This window comes from Diospyros lotus, chromosome 9 (assembly GCF_014633365.1).
Source record: "Diospyros lotus cultivar Yz01 chromosome 9, ASM1463336v1, whole genome shotgun sequence".
NCBI lineage: Eukaryota > Viridiplantae > Streptophyta > Magnoliopsida > Ericales > Ebenaceae > Diospyros > Diospyros lotus.
The window spans coordinates 24,818,740-24,838,001 of NC_068346.1; the positions used below are offsets into that span (position 1 = coordinate 24,818,740).

General features: G+C 33.0%; 1 protein-coding gene and 1 long non-coding RNA gene across 3 annotated transcripts in view; one reads left to right on the forward strand and one right to left on the reverse strand.

Annotated features, from left to right (window-relative positions):
- The first annotated feature begins 3,907 nt into the window (after nucleotides 1–3,907).
- LOC127809195 (uncharacterized) overlaps nucleotides 3,908–19,262 on the forward strand; it is a 50,974-nt gene continuing 35,619 nt past the window's right edge. The window contains exon 1 of the long non-coding RNA XR_008025095.1: nucleotides 3,908–4,100. This is a non-coding gene — a long non-coding RNA (uncharacterized LOC127809195). The remainder of the gene's footprint in view (nucleotides 4,101–19,262) is intronic.
- LOC127809192 (putative disease resistance protein RGA3) lies at nucleotides 5,890–10,461 on the reverse strand. 2 transcript variants are annotated; one of them, XM_052347955.1, is made up of 3 exons: nucleotides 7,029–10,461; nucleotides 6,515–6,594; nucleotides 5,909–5,984 (listed from the first exon to the last, which is right to left on the reverse strand). In XM_052347955.1, exon 1 carries the CDS (start codon nucleotides 10,372–10,374, stop codon nucleotides 7,165–7,167), a length of 3,210 nt encoding a protein of 1,069 aa, XP_052203915.1. In that variant the 5' UTR covers nucleotides 10,375–10,461; the 3' UTR covers nucleotides 5,909–5,984; nucleotides 6,515–6,594; nucleotides 7,029–7,164. The 2 variants fall into 2 exon arrangements, with proteins under 2 accessions (XP_052203914.1, XP_052203915.1); XM_052347954.1 differs by lacking the exon at nucleotides 6,515–6,594 and having other exon boundaries at nucleotides 5,890–5,984.

Consider the following 19,262-nt stretch of genomic DNA (forward strand, 5'->3'; position numbering starts at 1 on the left):
TATTGTTATATCTATTTGCTTAGAAGCATCTTAAAATGTTTAAACATTACAAGAATGAAATTGAAAATTAACTTAAAAAAAAAAAGATAAAGGTAATAAGAAGTGATAAAGGTAGAGAATACGAAGCACCATTTGGTGAATTCTATTCACAAAAATGGTATTATCCACCAAACTAACACTCTTTATTCACCTCAATAAAATGGCATTGCGAAACATAAGAATCGAACTTTAAAAGAAATGATGAATGCCATGTTGATAAATTCAGGAGTTGTTCAAAACTTGTGGGGGGAGGCAATTTTGACTGCCAATTATATACTTAACAAAGTACCCTACAAGAAGTTAGAGAAGATACCATATGAATTGTGGAAATGTACAAGACCTTCCTACAAATACCTCAAAGTATGGGGATGTCTTGCAAAGGTAGTAGTATCTAAACCTAAAAAGGTCAGGATGGGACCTAAAATTGTGAATTGTGTAATTATCATATATGTTTACAATAGTAGTGCATATCGATTTCTTGAACACAAGTCAAGTATTGAGGATATTCATCTTAATACTATTATGGAATCAAGAAATGCTACAATCTTTGAAGATGTGTTTCCATGGAAGAAAGCACAAGAAAATTGTTCACTTAAAAGAACGATTGAGGGGAGCTCAAGTAGTCATCATCAATCAAAAGATGATGAAGTAAAGCCAAGAAAGAGTAAAAAGGCAAAATCAACCAAAACATTTGGTCCTAATTTTCCAACATGCTCGTTAGAAAATGAACCTCGAACCTACTACGAGGTAATGTCCTTTCCTAAAGCATTTTATTAGAAGGAGGCAATTAATAGTGAAATTGAATCCATTATGAATAATCATACATGAGAACTAGTGGATCTTCCTTTTGAAAGTAGACCATTATGCCATAAATTAATCTTTAAAAAGAAGATAAAAGCTAATGGCATTATTGATAAATATAAAGCTAGACTTCTTGTTAAAGGTTTTAGACAACAAGAAGGTATGGACTATTTTGACACAAATTCACCTGTATCAAGAATAACTTCCATACGAATGTTAATAGCCATCACAACTATTAACAAACTTGAAATATATCAAATGGATGTAAAAACATTTTTCTTAAATGGTGACCTTGATAAGGAGGTTTACATGGAACAACATAAGGAATTTGTTGCGAATGGATAAGAAAAGAAAGTCTATAAACTTGTCAAATCATTATATGGTTTGAAACAAGTACCTAAATAATAGCATGAAAAATTAAACAAGGTATCATGTCAAATGAGTTTACTATAAACAAAGTTGATAAATTATTTATATGACAAATACATATAAGGGTTATGTCATTGTATGTTTCTATATAGATGATATGATTATTTTGGATAGTAATGACTTCATGATCAAGTTTACCAAGAAAATGTTAATTAATAAGTTTGACATGAAAGACTTGGATGTTGCAGATGTCATATTAAGAATAAAAATTTCTAGGACATCTGATGGTTTAGTATTGTCCCAATCTCACTATGTTGAGAAAATTCTCAACAAATTTTCTATGAAAACACCAATGGACATAAGTGTCCATCTATCCAAAAAATAAAGGCAATGGAATAGACCAAGTGAAATATTCTCGAATAATTGGAAGTTTGATGTATGTTATGAAATGCACAAGGCCTGATATTGCATGCTCGGTTAGCAAACATAGTAGATTTATTAGTAATTCGAGTGTGGATCATTGGAAAGCAATAAAAATGATACTTAAATATTTGAGGTATACCTTGAAATATGAGTTATACTATACTGGTTATCTGATGGTACTACAAAGGTATAATGATGTAAATTGGATATCCGATACTAAGAATTCGAAATCCACTAGTGGATATGTTTTCATACTTGGTGGAGCAGTTGTGTCATGAAAATCCTCTAAACAACCGTGTATTGCAAGATTTATAATGGAATAACCTCCTAATTAAAACAAATTATGGGTGAATGAGAATTGATCTCAAATAACCCTTGGTTAGCATGTTTTTATGAAAACCTAAGACTGCGTTCTGTTTGTGTTTTAATTTTTAATTTTGAGTTTTAAATTTATTTTTAATTTTTTACTTTAAAAAACTAAAAACGTGTTTTGTTTGTCATTCTAAAAAACTGTTTCTCAAAACAAAAACTTAGAAAATACGTTTTTTTTGTAATTTTGAGAATAATTTTTTAATAATATTTTATTCAATAAATTAGAAATATTTAAAGTTAATATATTATTAAAAAATAAATACATTTTAAAGTTAATGAATTTTATAATATTTTTATTATTATAATAATAAAATACAAATAAATAAATAAATATGTTTTAAATTTAGAATTTGTTTTGATGAGAACACATAAAATAATTTTTTGTTGTTTTGAATTTTTTTTATAATTTTTTTTTATTTTCAAAAATATATTTTTAAAACTAACAAAAAGAACTCGTTTTCATTATTTTAAAAAATCAAAAATTAAAAATGACTTAAAAATAGTAAAGAGAACATAATTTAAAACTTTCAATCTCACATTCAAAGAACATGAATTTTTCCTTGTCGTTTATGCAGAGGTTATTCACCTACTTGTATGTGTTTGGTGAAGTGATTATTCAACTAATGGTTGTTGAATCTTTTACGAATGTGATAGGTTGATGATCACATTCAAATGTGAGCGTGTTAGGTGAATTCATGACATATTATGATGTCAATGACTGATTTGTCTCCCATAAATAGATGGTGAAGTAGTGAAGAAAGGAGAAAAACAATGTTCAATAAAAATGAATATGTATGTATAAGTGTGAAATTAAGAGTGAAGGAAAGAAAGGAAAGAGTTTTCTTGTGATAACGTTTGTGTTAGTACTCTTGTGAAGGAAAAGTGTTGAGTGCTCTTGTGTAAGGAATACAAGAGAAACAGTTCTTATTTTCTATTGCCATTTTCTCCTTTTGTTTCCATTCTAAAACATAGAAGATTCCTAAAAAGATTTTGAGCTCATAATCCTTTGGTTCGTGAATCTCAAAAGGAAATGCATTCTTGGAAAGTCAAGTTGTTGAAACTCTGGAAGAATACTTGTAAAAGATCATTTACATCAAGTAACGAGCATTTAAGTCATAAGACAAAAGGACTTAATCCTTGACACCACCACTTTCGTATCCTTGGACAAATAGTGTCTTATACTTATATTGGTTTTAATTTTATACCAAGTTATTTTAAGTATAATAACTTGTTTTGTACAGGTCAATATACATGTTAGGTATTCAATTACAACTTTTAATATACCTTAATATGCCTGCCAGGAAATTGTTCTAATTCAATTTCATATACAAGTATATCATACTTTATAAGTTAGAATGCTATGTAATTGCTATCATGCTTAGAGTTAAACTAAACCATTGCCAATTAAATTAAATCTCCCAACACCATTTAAGCGAGACAACATCACCATTTTGCAAAATCCAGTGACCGGTTCGCGTGAATACTGTTCCTATAGAGTCATTCAGATTCAATAGAACAATCTTTGTAAATATCATCAGGGAAAAATAAATTCGACTGTAATTTGTCCAGAATTATCAGCATCAATATATATGTACCAGTCTATAAAAAATGTTATTCATACAAAAAATTCTCAAATTAAGTACATGTTTTTCATGGCTATGTATCATGGAAAGGAAAACAGAAAACAAACAGGAATTATGTATTCTAGCACATTATCATCAGCCTTTTTTAACTTTATCCACACGAGCTGTAAAGGAAATCTAGCAAACACATCAGCAGCCTGAAAATTAAGCTTCAGTTACTCCAATTTCGATAATTGTCTGCATGTTCTCATGAGTCAGGTTCATTTAGATTCATAGTCAAGTAGTGAGTCTCCTCTCCCCGTCTGTTTTCTTTGTCCATGAGAACTGAAGTAAGTCAAACAACAAAATGGTAAAGATGATACTGACAAAAACAAGTTTCCAAAATTTGTAAAGATGATACTTAAAAATTGGTTTAGGATAACTAAACAAGATGAACAGAACTACTCAGAAGATCACTAGACAAATTGCATGCGGACAACAGTGGATCGTTGAAATTTTAAATTTGATAATAAGGTAATATTACATAATATGACAAATAAATAGAATAAAGTGGATAATATTATACTAGGGTAATTGGAAAAAGCTAATTCATATAAAACTCACATGATTTGACACTAAATTACCCAAGAGAACAGGGAAAGAAAACCAGAATGTCAAAAGGAAGCAGCAGCTAGGACTTTGGAAAACTAGAAAACTATCATGCTTATATGTCATAAATTATTTTAGACATGTTTTATCAGTATCACATGCTTAACCAACTCTAAGACCAATATAAAACTACAGAACCATTTCTTCACGACCAATATAAAAAATAAAATAACAAAAATGTCATGTTTATAGTTCTCATCACTAGATATATTTGATTTTCCTTTGCTTGTTTAGTTAGCGGACTATTAAATTATTTCACTTGACGTTATTGAATTAAAATAATTTCATTTAAACATATTATTTAAAAAAAGAAAAGCCTTTACTTGTTTAGGAAATTAAAGATAGGAAACAACTTAAGTTGATTTAGTCTAATACCTGGTTTGATGTGGATGTCTGATGTATGCTTGATCCATACCACACGGGAGTGCACTGATGATTCTACCATTGAGTCTGAACTAAAGCATTACTTTGCAGCCTCAACCAGAGAAAGTACACACGATCAACCTACAGGGAAACTCTGCATAAGCACATAATGCTCATCGGTCATCAACTTTAGACATCTTATCAATATTTCAAGATTTCACAGCTGTAAGATCAATACCTGCAATTTGATTCTGTAAATGGAATGTACATTCAATGTATGAAGTGTGAAAAAATTTCCTTAAAGTTTGTCACAGGCCTGCAAAACCCCATAAATACAAGTATCATGAAAAAAACTGGTAGAGTGACAATTTGTTTCCGATGTCTGATGTCTGTTTGATTATTATTATTTAAATTCTTATGATCAACCTAAGGGAAATACAGCATATGCACATAATGCTTATGGGTCATCAACTTTAGACATCTTGTCAATATTTCAAGATTTATCAGTAGTCAGATCAATACCTGCAACTAGGTTCTGTATATGGAATATACATTCAATGTATGAAGTGTGAACAAATTTCCTCAAAAGTTTGTCACAGGCCTGCAAGACCCTATAAATACAAGTATCATAAGGAAAATTGGTAGAGTGACAACGATAACTTGCAAATTAAATAAGAAATCCCCCAAGAAAAGAACATCTTCATATACATGGGAAGCATGACACACCTTCCAGAGAAAATAACTGCTTGTCATTTGAAAAATTCTCAAGTGGCCATTAACACGAACACCCAGCCTGTCCCTATTGCCAATCTGAAACTCTTAAATGTTAAAGACCTGACAATACCACCATTCTTGGAAGGAGAAATGAATAAGACAAAACTCTCTATTATCTCCATTATTCTAAATTATTCCACGGTGCAAATTCTCATTCACCCTTTCAGGAGTGTTAAACACAAGCCAAAACCACCTCTTGCAAATTAATTAGTTCAAAATTTATTATTTACACATAAAATTTAGTTTCTATACACATATGCTCATTGACTAAGCTCCCATAAAGGCGTTAAAAGGTAACTTCAGTACGGTACCTGATCCAGCCTATTCCAGCCTCTATGACGAAACAACATTGATTACCCTTTTAACTTATCAACCCCAGTCCAACCACCATACCAGCCCTAAAAAGATGTCGAAAGGAGGCCAAAAAGAGGACATTAAACAGAAGCTGCATTAGTCTCAACAGAAACCAAACGAGCAGAACCTGATTTATCCATGACAAGAAATTAAGATTAATCACATCAGTAACTCTCCACAGAGTTGAGAATGCAATTTGACTTTTCATCACGGAATTTGAAGCTGGGCTTATCTGCTTCAATGTTATGGGACTGCACCCTGTGAATATATAACAACACCAAAACCAAGAAAAAATGATAAAAAATAAGATACTATAGTCTAGAATGATAAACAAATTTATCTACGAAGATCAACAAGATTACATAATGCTTGAAGAGAGAGATCAATTTCCTGCAATCAAGATCCCTTTCTCAAAGTAGAAAGGTCAAGGATAAGCGGACTTAAATGTGCGAAAACAGGAAATCAGTTGGTGATTGTAAACTAAACATGGTTTAAAATTATCAGATCAAACTCATTCGAAAGAGATGAAAAACACTTAGAATGTTAAACTAAACATGTTCACTTAGTTGCTAAGAGAAGTGGGAAATAAAATTAGAATGTTTAACACATACAGCAGCAGCAGCAGCAATGACTTCGGGAGACTAGAAAAGCGAGAATGAGTTGCCAAAACCTAACTTTTAATTGGGCTGCCAAATTATAATTTAATACTCCGTTGCCAAAACCTATAAAAATTATAACTGCCAAAACATGTATCGCCTTAGACTTGAAACACAATCTAACAAATATACCTGTATTGTGAAATTCTGAACGTGACAAAGCATCATCATCTGTAAAATGATAAGTAATCTCAAAGAAGCTTGCTAATGGCCTGGAAAAGATCACAAATCCAAAGTATTAAAATATGGTATTACATGAAAACAATGTTAGTCTCTAGATAGCTCCTATATCATCATTGTGCCTGCCTTCGGTTTTTTTTGTTTTTGAGTTCTATTTAAAAAAAAATTGTAGTATTTTAGAAAAATGGGATTTTTCTCGAACAAAATAATCATAAGAGAAGAAATAAATAATTTTAGGATAGATTAGGTGATTGGAGAAGGCTTTACTTTTTGTAGGTAGGTAGGGCAGAGAGGTTGGTTAATTTGTCATTTTGTTGGAAGCTCAGCCCCTTTCCCAATTAATTGAAAAATGTTACGACTATTTAAATAAAAAAATAATGTGGATAATAAAATAAATAAATAAATAATTAGAGAGAATATGGAATAATAATAATAAATCAAAGAAAGGAAGAAAGAGGTTAAATACCTTGATATTTAAGAATATTAGCCACACGGCGAACAAGCTCTAACCGTCAAATATTTCCTCCTCCTCCTTTACATAGCAACCATCCATTTGAATGTAGTAGTTGTCAATTGCAATATTGTGAAAAGCTCTAATCATCCTAGTAAGTTATTTCGTCCTCCTTTACATAGCGACCGTCCTTTTGAATGTAGTATTCATCAATTACAATATTTGGAATGTGTTCAATGATAGGCCACTCCTCCATACTCTCCTTTCCCCATCCTCTTATTCTTCCACTCAACTCTTCAGTCACGGACGAGATTCTTAAATGTTCCAAAGAGGAAAGGTAGGGTATCACCCCTTGAGATTCAGATTGAGATAGACTCTTTAATTCTTTGCATACACAGATATTTAAAATCTGAAGAGAAGGCATCCCCTCATCAGGCAGTGGCAGAGACTTCAATCTTGAGCATAAAATGATTACTAGCTGTTGAAGAGAAGAGAGATTTTGCAGCCCTATTTCTGGAAGAGATTCCATATCCTCAACTGAAAAAATAAGTAGTTCTTTCAATTTGGAGAGTGGACGGATAAAAGTGTCTATAGAGGAAGAAGAAGAGGAAGAGACTGGTGCTGTCATCTTCATTGTCTGCTGCAACGGCATTGAACTAGTGCACCGCAAATCAAGTATATCGAGAGTTGGAAACAACGGCATTGAAGTCAGATTTGGACACCATCCTATTTTTAAGGAAGAAAGACTTGGAAAACAGAGCATTATCTCATCACTATCATCATTTATCTCATCACTACTCTTCTTCCACCATCCCTTCAGACTACCACAAAAACCGAGCTCAAGTTTCTTTAACGATGGGAAAAACGTCGACACTCCTTTTCCTCCAACCCCCTCACTATCTATGTACTCCAAACTTCTCATATCGTCAATAAACAATGCTTCAAGAGAAAGGATTCCATGTAAGGGAGGGATATGCTCAAGTCTTGGACAGTCTTCTAGATGAATCCCTACAAGATTTGAGAGACGTGAAAGCCAACTTGGAAACCTCATACCTCCATACCTTACCACTTTCAACTCTTGAAGATTCAAGTTTGGCTGGAGGTTTTGCAACGTTTCATCATTCAAATTAATATCTGAATTACTATCCCGCTCTGGGCCCCGCCACCTTATGGTCAACGACTGAAGATGTTGTTTATCTATCAATTTAGCTCCTTTACATTCTGATATCCAGGAATTGCTATCATATTCAACAACAATTATTTCTAGGCTCCCTCTCAACTCATTTAACCTTTTCAACTCATCCAATCCACCAACCATCTTAGATTTATGACTACTATTTTTTGCAACCACAAAACATGACAACGTCTGTAGAGAAGTTAATTGCCCAATCCCACGAGGCATATACTCCAAGCCACATAAATCATCAGCCAAAGAGCAACCAACATCAAGATGCCTCAGATTAATCAGCTTACTCATATCTCTTGGTAGTCTCTTAAGTTCCTCACACCCATTGAGCTTGAGCACTTGCAAATTTACCAGATTGGTGATAGAATTAGGAAGTTCCTCCATCTGATTATATGAAAGATCAAGATATTTAAGGTGCTTGAGATTTTCAATGAGAGGTGACACTTTGTGAATTCCTAATTCATGCAAAACAAGCACACGTAAATGCCCAAACTTTCGACAAATATACTCCCATGCCCCCTCATCCCACCATGTGCCACCTTGCAATATAAGTGTTCTTAGACGTTTTGCACAAGGCAACAGAATTCGAATTTGTTGTAACAAATCCAATTCCATGTCAAATGACACGTGCCGAGTCGAATCATTAATTCCATTTCCTCCGAGCTCTACTTTGGTGCTCTCAAAACCAGCGACATGGGTTGCAAGATCATGCATAAAATCATGCATTTTGCAACTTTTTATGTTACCTAAATTATCCTTTTCAACTTCCTGAAAGAAGGACCTCCACAATAAACTCTCAAAGCACATAAGAGCAACCGATTCTCCAGAGTCAACCGAATTTGAAGACCTAATGAACCCTTGTGCAATCCAAAGTTGAAACAATGATTTCACATCAATCCTATGACCTTTTGGGAATAAGCTACAGTATGCAAAACAAGGCTTCATATATGATGGAAGAGCATTGTAGCTTAACATAAAGGTCTGTATGATGTTTTCATCTATAATCGGATCTGGAAGTTCATTTCGTATAAAGGAACTCCACAGGGCTCTATCTTTCAAAGACATCAACCTCGCAATTGTCTTTATTACCAAAGGAACTCCACAACACCTCCTTACAATCTCTTCTCTAATTTTGTCATCTACATGACCCGACAGTTCGTCTTGACGAAATGCCTTTCTTCTAAACAGATCCCATGACTCATCATCTGATAGACCTTTTAAAACATGTCGATCTATTGTGCTTGTGAATTTTGCAATTACTTCAGAACGTGTAGTTACAATTATCTTGCTTCCTACTGCATCACGCGGTAACCCCTGCTTCAAATTATCCCATTTTTCAGCATCTCGACCATCCACACCACTATCCCACACATCATCTAATACAAGAAGATAATTATTTTCTTCATTTTTCTCCTTTTTTTCAATGATCTTTTTTAACTCATTTTTCAGACTCTCTAACTGATCAGAATCTTTACCCAAGACACCTGAGACACTTACCCACAGACGTCTCTCACCAAAATGCGCCTTAACTTGCTCATCATTGAAAACATGTTGAGCTAGTGTGGTCTTCCCCAACCCACCTATTCCAACTATGGAGACGACAGAAACGTTTTCATTGTAGTTGGAATTCAGCAGAAAAGTTTTAACAGCCAATTTGTCACCTTCTCTTCCAACTATTACTTCAGGTTCAGAGGAGGTAGTTTGCCTCCCGTCCGTAGTCAAAAAATCTGTCTCGTCATCCCGAATATCAAGGTTGAATCGTTTACGGTCAGCATCGATGGCATCTAGTTTCTCCCGAAGTGCTTTAACTTCATGACCCATTCGTGAACCATACACATATTGGTTTGATTTTGAGAAGAAAATGCGTACCTCCCTCGATACTTTATTACCAGGCATCAACTGTTTCTGCTGAATTTCTGTTGTAAAATCGTCCAGCAAATCCTCTGCATCATATACAGCTCCCCCCAGCTTCTCGAGCCAGTCTTTGATTTGATGGTTATGTTTTTGTGCCTTCTCCTCAGCATCTAAAATCACAGCCTTAATCCTGGTAAGTGTGCCATTGAGCTTCATTAATTGATCTTTGACCCCCCAGCATAGTGCAACCTCCTGAGCAGCTAGGCCACCTAGTTTCTCAATTATTTTCCCCGCAATACTGAAGAGCGCACCTTCAGCCATATTTTCTTCGTCGGTTCGATAAGGAGTGGGTAGAAGGAAAAGAAAGACAAGCTCAAAGGAGAAGAAGAAGAAGAAAGAATACGTGGTTGGTTTGGAAATGATGATGGGTTTGTATGCTAAAAGGGTTATATATAGAGAAGCAGATTCCAACGTGATCCAAACAGTCCAAGCTATCAATAATTATCCTTTAATCCTTAGGTTTTGTACTAAATTATAACTTAGTCTTTTTGTTAAAAATCTATAACTTAAATCTCTCTGATTTATCAAGAAAATGGCCACCGAAAGTTAAAGATTAAGCTGTAAATATATTTTGACTCTAAAAAGAGCTAGTCAATATAGGAAAATGAGACGTCCTTCGATATGCATGCATCGTGCGTTTGCAGGTGATGAGACTGAGTATCCAACGCCAGTGGAGGTTCTCAGGTAGCAGCATAGTATTGACGAGACTCTCATTAATGTGAATGAGATCTGTCATTAATAAAAATGAGATCTGAGATGGACTCGTGAATATCTAGTAAGGACTGTAATGATATTGCTGCAGATTGGTATAGGGCTAGATAAAGTTGAGATTGGGCTATGATAAATGGGCCAGATTAAGTCATGAGAGAGGGGTCAGATTTAGCCTAGACGATCCATAATTATTATTATTATTATTATTATTAATATTAATAGCATTATCATTGTTAATATTTAATTTTATCATTAAACAATGTACTCGTGTATATGCATAGCCGTGCATCACCAAACATGGCTGGATGAGTTCCCAGGCCGCATTATTAGATTTGGGGGGGGGGGGGGGGAGCGGTGGGGAGAGATATTTTTGGTAAAATGTTAAATTTAATTTTTGGGTTAAATATTAAAAAATGTCCTTTAGTTCTTAGGCTCCCAACTAAATTATAACTTAGTTTTTTTGTTTGAGCTATAAATATATAACTAAATGATTGGATTATAATAATAATACCATTCAAAGACAAGGGACTATGGAATGATTTGTTCTTAATTAATGTGTATCGTTAATAATTAGCTAGCTAGCAGTAGCAGCCTCTAGTACATCACTTATATTAATTGTAGGTCCCAAGATCAAGGGTCATGAAATCATTGTGTTCGAAGCAATGTTTGTCATAATAATATGTTAGGTGTTGCAGGGGTGGTATAAAAAGGCATAACATCTATGCCAGCTAGCCTGTCCCCAAGTGTTTGTGTTTTAATTTTATAACCCATCCTCGAACCGTACGCAAATTTGTTAATCACACGGTTCCGGCTTCTGGCATCACTCTTATTAATTAATTCTTCCAAATGCATGTTCAAAAGTTAAGGTTGGTTTAATTACATAATAATTCTTTCTTTCTTTCTTTTTTTAAAAAAAAAAATAATTTTTATGATTTAATGATACATTAAGCATGTAAATTACAAGTAGTAGTGACTTATGGTCTACTATAAGATTTTATTCAAAAATAATAAATATAATCACTATCTATTTGAACACCCAGACATATATATATATATATATAAATTTAGTTTTTGAAACTCAACTCTATAATAAAAAAAGAAGGGATTTGTTACTCATTAGTTTAGTAACAAATCTCTTCTTTTCTATTAGAAAGAATTCATTGGTGTGTTGCTCTGTAGACCTTCAGGTTCAGTATTCGAATCCTGATCAGAAGATAGTTCAGTAGGTAATGAGCGACCTTAAAAATGAAAAATGCTTGTCGCCCTCACATTTGTAGTTGTGTTAGGGGTCGAAACCTGCCTGCCTATTGGAATTGTGGGAGATAGCAACGGGAGCGGGAGTGATAGCACGTAATCTTAAAAAAATATATATATATTTTTTAATAAAATAAATTTGAAGAGGTTTAGATTAATGATGAATTAGTGTGGGAGGGGGGGGGGGAGAAGAAAGTGGGGCACTTGAGTTGAGATTAGGAATAAGATATTGATTAATTATATGTAGGGATGGCAATTACAACCGAAATCGTGAGGAATCGAACTGAAATCGAATCGGTCAATGCGATTAAAAACTGTTTGACTGGTTAATGGTTTGGTTTGGAGAAAAATCGAACACTGTTTCAATGGGTATGGTTTGATTATAGTTTTCACTAAAACTAAACCAAAACCCAAATCAAAACCGAACCGAATGGTAGGTAACCGAACCAAACTAAACCGAATATATATATTATATATATAATATATATTATATACAACCCAGCCCACCTTAGCCTAGCCCACCCCAGCCCAATTGCCTTGCTTGCAAACCCTTCTCCCATTTTCTTCTCTTTACTCTCTCGACCTCACTCTCGCTCTCTCTCACCCTCACTGCCTCCTTTCTCTTGCTCGTTCGCGTGTGCTTGCCAGTCAGCCTTGCTCTCTGCATCTCTCTTGCTCTTGCTCACCCTCGCTAGATCTATCTTGCTTTCGCTAAGGCTCGGCCCCTCTTGCTCTCACTCACCTTTGCTGTCTCTCGCTCTCTGCCCCATCTCTCTTGCTCATTCGCCAGCGCTCGCCCTCGCTCTCTGCATCTTTCTTGCTCGTTCGCTTGCTCGACCAATCAACCTCGCCCGCCTTTGCTTGGTATGTTTATCTTCTTTTAGCTCTTTGATTCTTTCGATTGACAACTAAAAAATTACTAGGAGAATCATAATCATAGAATTTCATTTCGTTATTATGTAACTCTTTTTGTTCCAAATGACAAACTTTGAGTTCAATTCCCAAATTGAACAATCCCTAAATTTGCAGGGAATACCCATACTTTTCTGGTAATGAGACCCAAATTATTTACTACAGTAGAGTTTTGTATAAGATTATGCTAGGAATTTGGGACGATTCATTAAATCACCAATTGCCATTTACTCATACTTTCTCATATTACTAAAAGAGTGTGCTTCGTGCATGTGCATTTGATGAGAACCAAAAGATAAACAATCCCTTTGCAATCAGAATTTTTCTTGGGCCAAATATATTTTTATAGGCATTTTTGTAGGGTCACATTAGCAAGAAGTTGCGTAATGGAATATATGGCTAGGACACCTACAAATTTTTGGGCACATGCAAGCATTAAGATATGCACATGGAATGGATGTTCTAGGCCATATTTAGGTAGAATTCTTGGGCACCCTGGTCGTTACCTTTGTTTCAAGTTTTTTTACTTTGTATGGTTTATCTTCTTTTAGTTCTTTGATTCTCTCGATTGATAGTTAAATTTAAGTAAGTTTTTACAAAATATGGCATGCTCGCAAAGTGGCAGCACAAAGTTGGTTGTCAAATGAAGTGAAAAAAGGTGAATTTATTTCATTTACTAGTTATTTTTTTATTGTTAAGACTTTAAAATTTTTATATTAATTTACTTTTTATATTTATATTTTTGTTAGATTGAGTTGGGTCATTCATTTCAGATGGATATGCATCAATTTACGAAGAAGATATTAATGTTGTTGATGAAGGTATTAACTTTTGTAGTTGATTTTTTTTAGCTTAAATTACAATTTAATTATGAAAATATTAATTTATTGATCTTTAACAATTGTAGGTTCGGAGATATGATTTTCTATCCAAGAAGTTTGAAGTTAATTTGTAATTTTATACAAGAATAAGCTAACTTTATTAGAGTTTGTCTTTGTTTATTGTGGAGTTATAAAATTTTTTTATGAATGCTATTTGCAAGAGTTTATCTTTTTTTGTTGATATGGATTAAACTAAAAAAAACATGGTTAAACCGAAACTGAACCGAAATCGAATGGTTTGATTATGATTTTTAATTTTTAAAATCAATAGGTTAATGGTTTTATTTTGGTTTTAGTATTTTAAGTTTGATTTGGTTTTAGTATTTTAATTTGTTTGAGAATAAATAGTTATATCTTGAGATTTGGGCAAATTGAAATTTTTTATCATTAGATGATAAAAAGAAAAGGTTGTTGAAAATCATTTTTGGTTAAATGTTAAATTTTATTTTTGGGTTAAATATTAAAAAGTATCCTTTAGTTCTTAGACTCCCAACTAAATTATAACTTAGTTTTTTTGTTTAAAAATTTGTAAATTAATCAATTTTGGTTAAATCTATAACTAAAATTGATTTGGTATTATAATAATAATAATAATAATAATAATACCATTCAAATACGAGAAAGGACTATGGAATGATTTGGTATTAATTAAAAATGTGTATGGTTAATAATTAGCTAGCTAGCAGTAGCAGCCTCTACTACCTCGCTTAAAATATTAATTGAGATCAAGGGGCTGCTTAATGAAGTCTACCAAATCAATTCTTAATTGATTTTTTTTTTTTATATATTTAATCTGTGTAAAGTACAAGTTAATTGAGTGTCGAGTCTAAAAAGTCAGGTTATAATTAATAACTATGATGTCTGTTTACTTATTGTCCATTTCATTAGACGACCGAATCTTGCAATCAATGAAGTTAGGTGAGGTTGATATAATATAATAATATGTTTGTTAGGTGTTGTAGGGGTGGTATAGTATTTTACAAGTTGTGTGCTGTCAGCATCCGTGCCAGGCCAGCTAGCCTGTCCCCAAGTGTTTTAATTTTATAATAATAATAATAATAACCCATCTCCAAATTGTACACAAATTTGTTTTAATCTTGAAAAGAATTAGAGGGTGCACCTCCCTCCATACGCTAGCGGTTCCCATTCATGCTCAGTTCCAATACATAGTTATAAAATTCACAAACTCTACAGAAGAATCCATTAATTTAAGTCGAATTTTATTTTAAATTATTTTTTTATTTAAATAATCTCATTTTAATTAAAAAACAATAATATTATTTTTTTTATTAAAAAAATCATAACTTAGTTGAGTTGTTAATTTAAAAGTCTGTCGATTCAATCCGTGACTTAGGTAGAATCCAAAATTCGAGTTGGTATTATAATTATATATATATATATATATATCTCAATCTTCAAATTGAAATTCAAGTTAGATGGAATATGGTAAGAGAGATAGGAATCATTAATGAAAAGGACCTTGCTATTTGTCCTTTTTTATCATTTCAATTATTGATGTTAAGATAAGTATGTCATTTAACATTGAGTAATGCTAGAGGTACGCCGTGGGCTATGCCCTCGGCTATCGAAATAATTTAAAAATAATTTTTATATTAGTTTTTGGATTTTGAAAGCCCAAGAAAGGTACATGCCTGCCCAGAGCCATCTTTTCTCCCTCTGCTACCCGCCCAAACCCAAAACCCAAAGCCATTTTCTCTGTCTTCTTCCTCACTCATCCAGTCTCTCTCTCTCACGCCCATTTTCACTCTCCCTTTCTCTCTCTCAAACCCACCACTCTCTCTCTCAAACCTTCGCCCCTCGTCGCCCTATGACCGCTGCGAGCACCGCCATCGCCCCCCCGGTCGCGAGCAGCGCTTGCTGTCCGTCGCCCCCCTGCCAAGAGCACCACCTGGCCCAGTCGCCCCCACCACCGGCCATAGACAGCCGTCGCCCCCCCCCCCCTCACACCGCCTTTGGGACCGCCATCGCCCTCCCTACCAACCGCTCGCAGCGCATCACCTCCCTGCCAACCGCTCACAGCGCATCACCCCCACCTGCCGTCGCCCTTCCCACTCCCCCACCGCTGTAGCCCCCAGCAGGTCACTCCCACCCGCTCGCAGCGTCTCACCCCCACTTATTCAGCTGTTTCAATAAGTTATTTTTTTCTTCTCTTAGCAAGCCAGAGATGGAACTTAGACGATTTTGCATTTCAGAAAGAGTTAAGCAAATCTATTTTTTCAAGTTGTTGACAATGAATGAAATGCTAGTTAGTGGCAGATGAATGGGTCTGCAGAAGTTGGATTTGAATGATTAAGAGAATAAAAATAATTTATTAATTATTCAGTTGTTTTTCAAATTAAGTTTTGATTTTTTAGTTATTTGTATTTTTTTGTTTTAAATTGAATAAACCAATTTGACAGAAATATATAATTATTTTATAAATTAGTTTTGTTACCCTAACAAGCTATGAAAGAAATATAGAGAATTTATTTTTCTAAATTTTGATTGCTAAACTTCAGTTTTATTTTACAATAAAATAATTTAATTTAGGGTTAGACTTTACGTATTGATCACTGTTTAATTGATTTATCTCCATTTCAAGACTAAGTCCTCCATGTAGAGTATTGTTTTAAAACTTGCTCTACTTGTAAAAAAAGAAGGCATAACTCAAATTCCTAATTGATTTTTAAATAATTAATTCAATTATTAAATTTGAAATTGAATGATTATTGAAATACTTAAATCTAAAAATTTTACATCTTTACAAAGATGTAACTATAGAAGGGACTAAGATTATGTATGTAAATGATTAAATGTTATTCCTTAGATAATTTTAATTAATTGATGATATATATATTACAAACAAAGTTCAAACTCCAATCTTCTCATACAAAATAATATTCTCCAATCTTCTCATACAAAAGAATAGGACGGTGCACCTCCCTCCATACGCTAGCTGTTCCCATTCATGCTCAGTTCCAATACATAGTTATAAAATTCACAAACTCTACAGAAGAATCCATTAATTTAAGTCGAATTTTATTTTAAATTATTTTTTTATTTAAATAATCTCATTTTAATTAAAAAACAATAATATTATTTTTTTTATTAAAAAAATCATAACTTAGTTGAGTTGTTAATTTAAAAGTCTGTCGATTCAATCCGTGACTTAGGTAGAATCCAAAATTCGAGTTGGTATTATAATTATATATATATATATATATCTCAATCTTCAAATTGAAATTCAAGTTAGATGGAATATGGTAAGAGAGATAGGAATCATTAATGAAAAGGACCTTGCTATTTGTCCTTTTTTATCATTTCAATTATTGATGTTAAGATAAGTATGTCATTTAACATTTTATTTACCAATAATATCATCTCTAGTCACGAGTCAAAATTTTATTCTCTCTCTTGTTAAATTTTAGTCTCTCACCTGATTTAATGAATTTTTAGAATCTCAAAAATATAATTATATCATAAATTAAAAATCCCTCATAACCCGAACCCCAAATATTAAGTCCCTCCTAAACCCAATTGCATGCAATGGGAATCGAACCATAGTGACGATTGTTCACTAAACTTAAAGTTTATATTTATTATAAATTTTATACTTTAATTTATATATTCATAAGAAATGACAGTGTATCAGTAGATCAGAAAAGAGAACTTATTTTGACTCTGAAAAGAGCTAGTCGATATAGGAAAATGAGACGTCCTCCGATATGCATGCATCGTGCGTTTGCAGGTGATGAGACTGAGTATCCAACGCCAGTGGAAGTTCCCAGGTGGCAGCATAGTATCGACGAGACTCTCATTAATGTGAATGAAATTTGTCATTAATGAAAATGAGATCTGAGATGGACGCGTGAATATCTAATAAGGACTGTAATGATGTTGCTGCAGATTGGTGTAGGGCTAGATGAAGCTGAGATTGAGCTATGATAAATGGGCCAGATTAGGTCATGAGAGAGGGGTCAGATTTAGCCTAGACGATCCATAATTATTTTTGGTTAAATGTATAACTAAATATATAACTAAATGACTGGATTATAATAATACCATCCAAAGACAAGGGATTATGGAATGATTTGGTCTTAATTAAAAATGTGTATGGTTAATAATTAGCTAGCTAGCAGTAGCAGCCTCTAGTACCTCACTTAAAATATTAATTGTAGGTACCAAGAGCTAAGATCAAGAGGCATGGCATCATCATTGTGTTCCAAGCAAAGTTTATCGTAATAATTAAATCAGATTTAATTCATGATTCAACCTAAGATATTGATCATTTTTTGAGAGGATTAATCTTGGTTTATTGCAATTAATTTAAATGATATGTTTTTAATTTTTTAAAAACTTATCATTTATTTTGTCAATTCTGGGCAATATAGTTATAGTAATTGGTGTGTGTGTTGTCTAAACAGGTGAAAAGTCACTTTTGAGTTTTATTTATTTTTTTTATATATTTTGTAAGGTAAAAAGTCACGTCTTACAAAATGTAAAAGAGACAAAAGTGACTTTTTACATAGCTACTCACACAATATAGCATATATATTAAGCCATCAATATTCTTCTCCAATTATTAATTCAGACTTTCCTCTCCGAAACCCAATAAATCAAAATCAAAATTTCTATTTTTTTTTATGGGATTTGGGATCCATGCATATGTTATATACATATGTATGTATGTATATAATGTATGCATGCATGCATGTATAAGCTATCTCTAATGGAAATGTTTGGGCAAAATGATATTTATGCCTTTGAACTTTTATAATTTTTTTTTATAAAATTTTAAATTTTTTATAATTTTAAATATGTGCCTAAATCTAGGCTAAAAGTATTTTTATGCCTTTAAACTTGTTGTGGTTTCAAACGTAATATTGAATTGTATAAAATTACTCATTTAAACATATAACCAGTAAATGATATATATATACGTACTAACATGACAGTTTTTTAATATCTCCTTAACTTCTTTCTCTTTTTGGCAGCTTCTCATCTCTCTTAGACGTCTCTTCTTCTATGGCAAATTGAAGTGATCGGTCACATGTCAGCGACTAACCACTTCTTCTTCCTCTCTTTTTTTTTTTTAAACAAAAAATTAACCACTCCAACTATATTATATATCTTCTTTTCTGCTACCGACACATGAATACGAAAAAGTTGGGTCATTCAATATATAGAAAGTTTAAAGTTAAAATTATGTAAGAGTGGGGATCGTATTAATTAATTTTGCACGAAAGTTGTATAATAAAAATCAATTTGTGTACGTAGCGGAGTTAGGTTGAACAAATTGCTCGTAGAATATAGTACGTAATGTGGAACATGACAAGTGTATAAGTTCAAGATCGTAAGTTAGTGTTATAGGCATGATGGATCCATGTTATA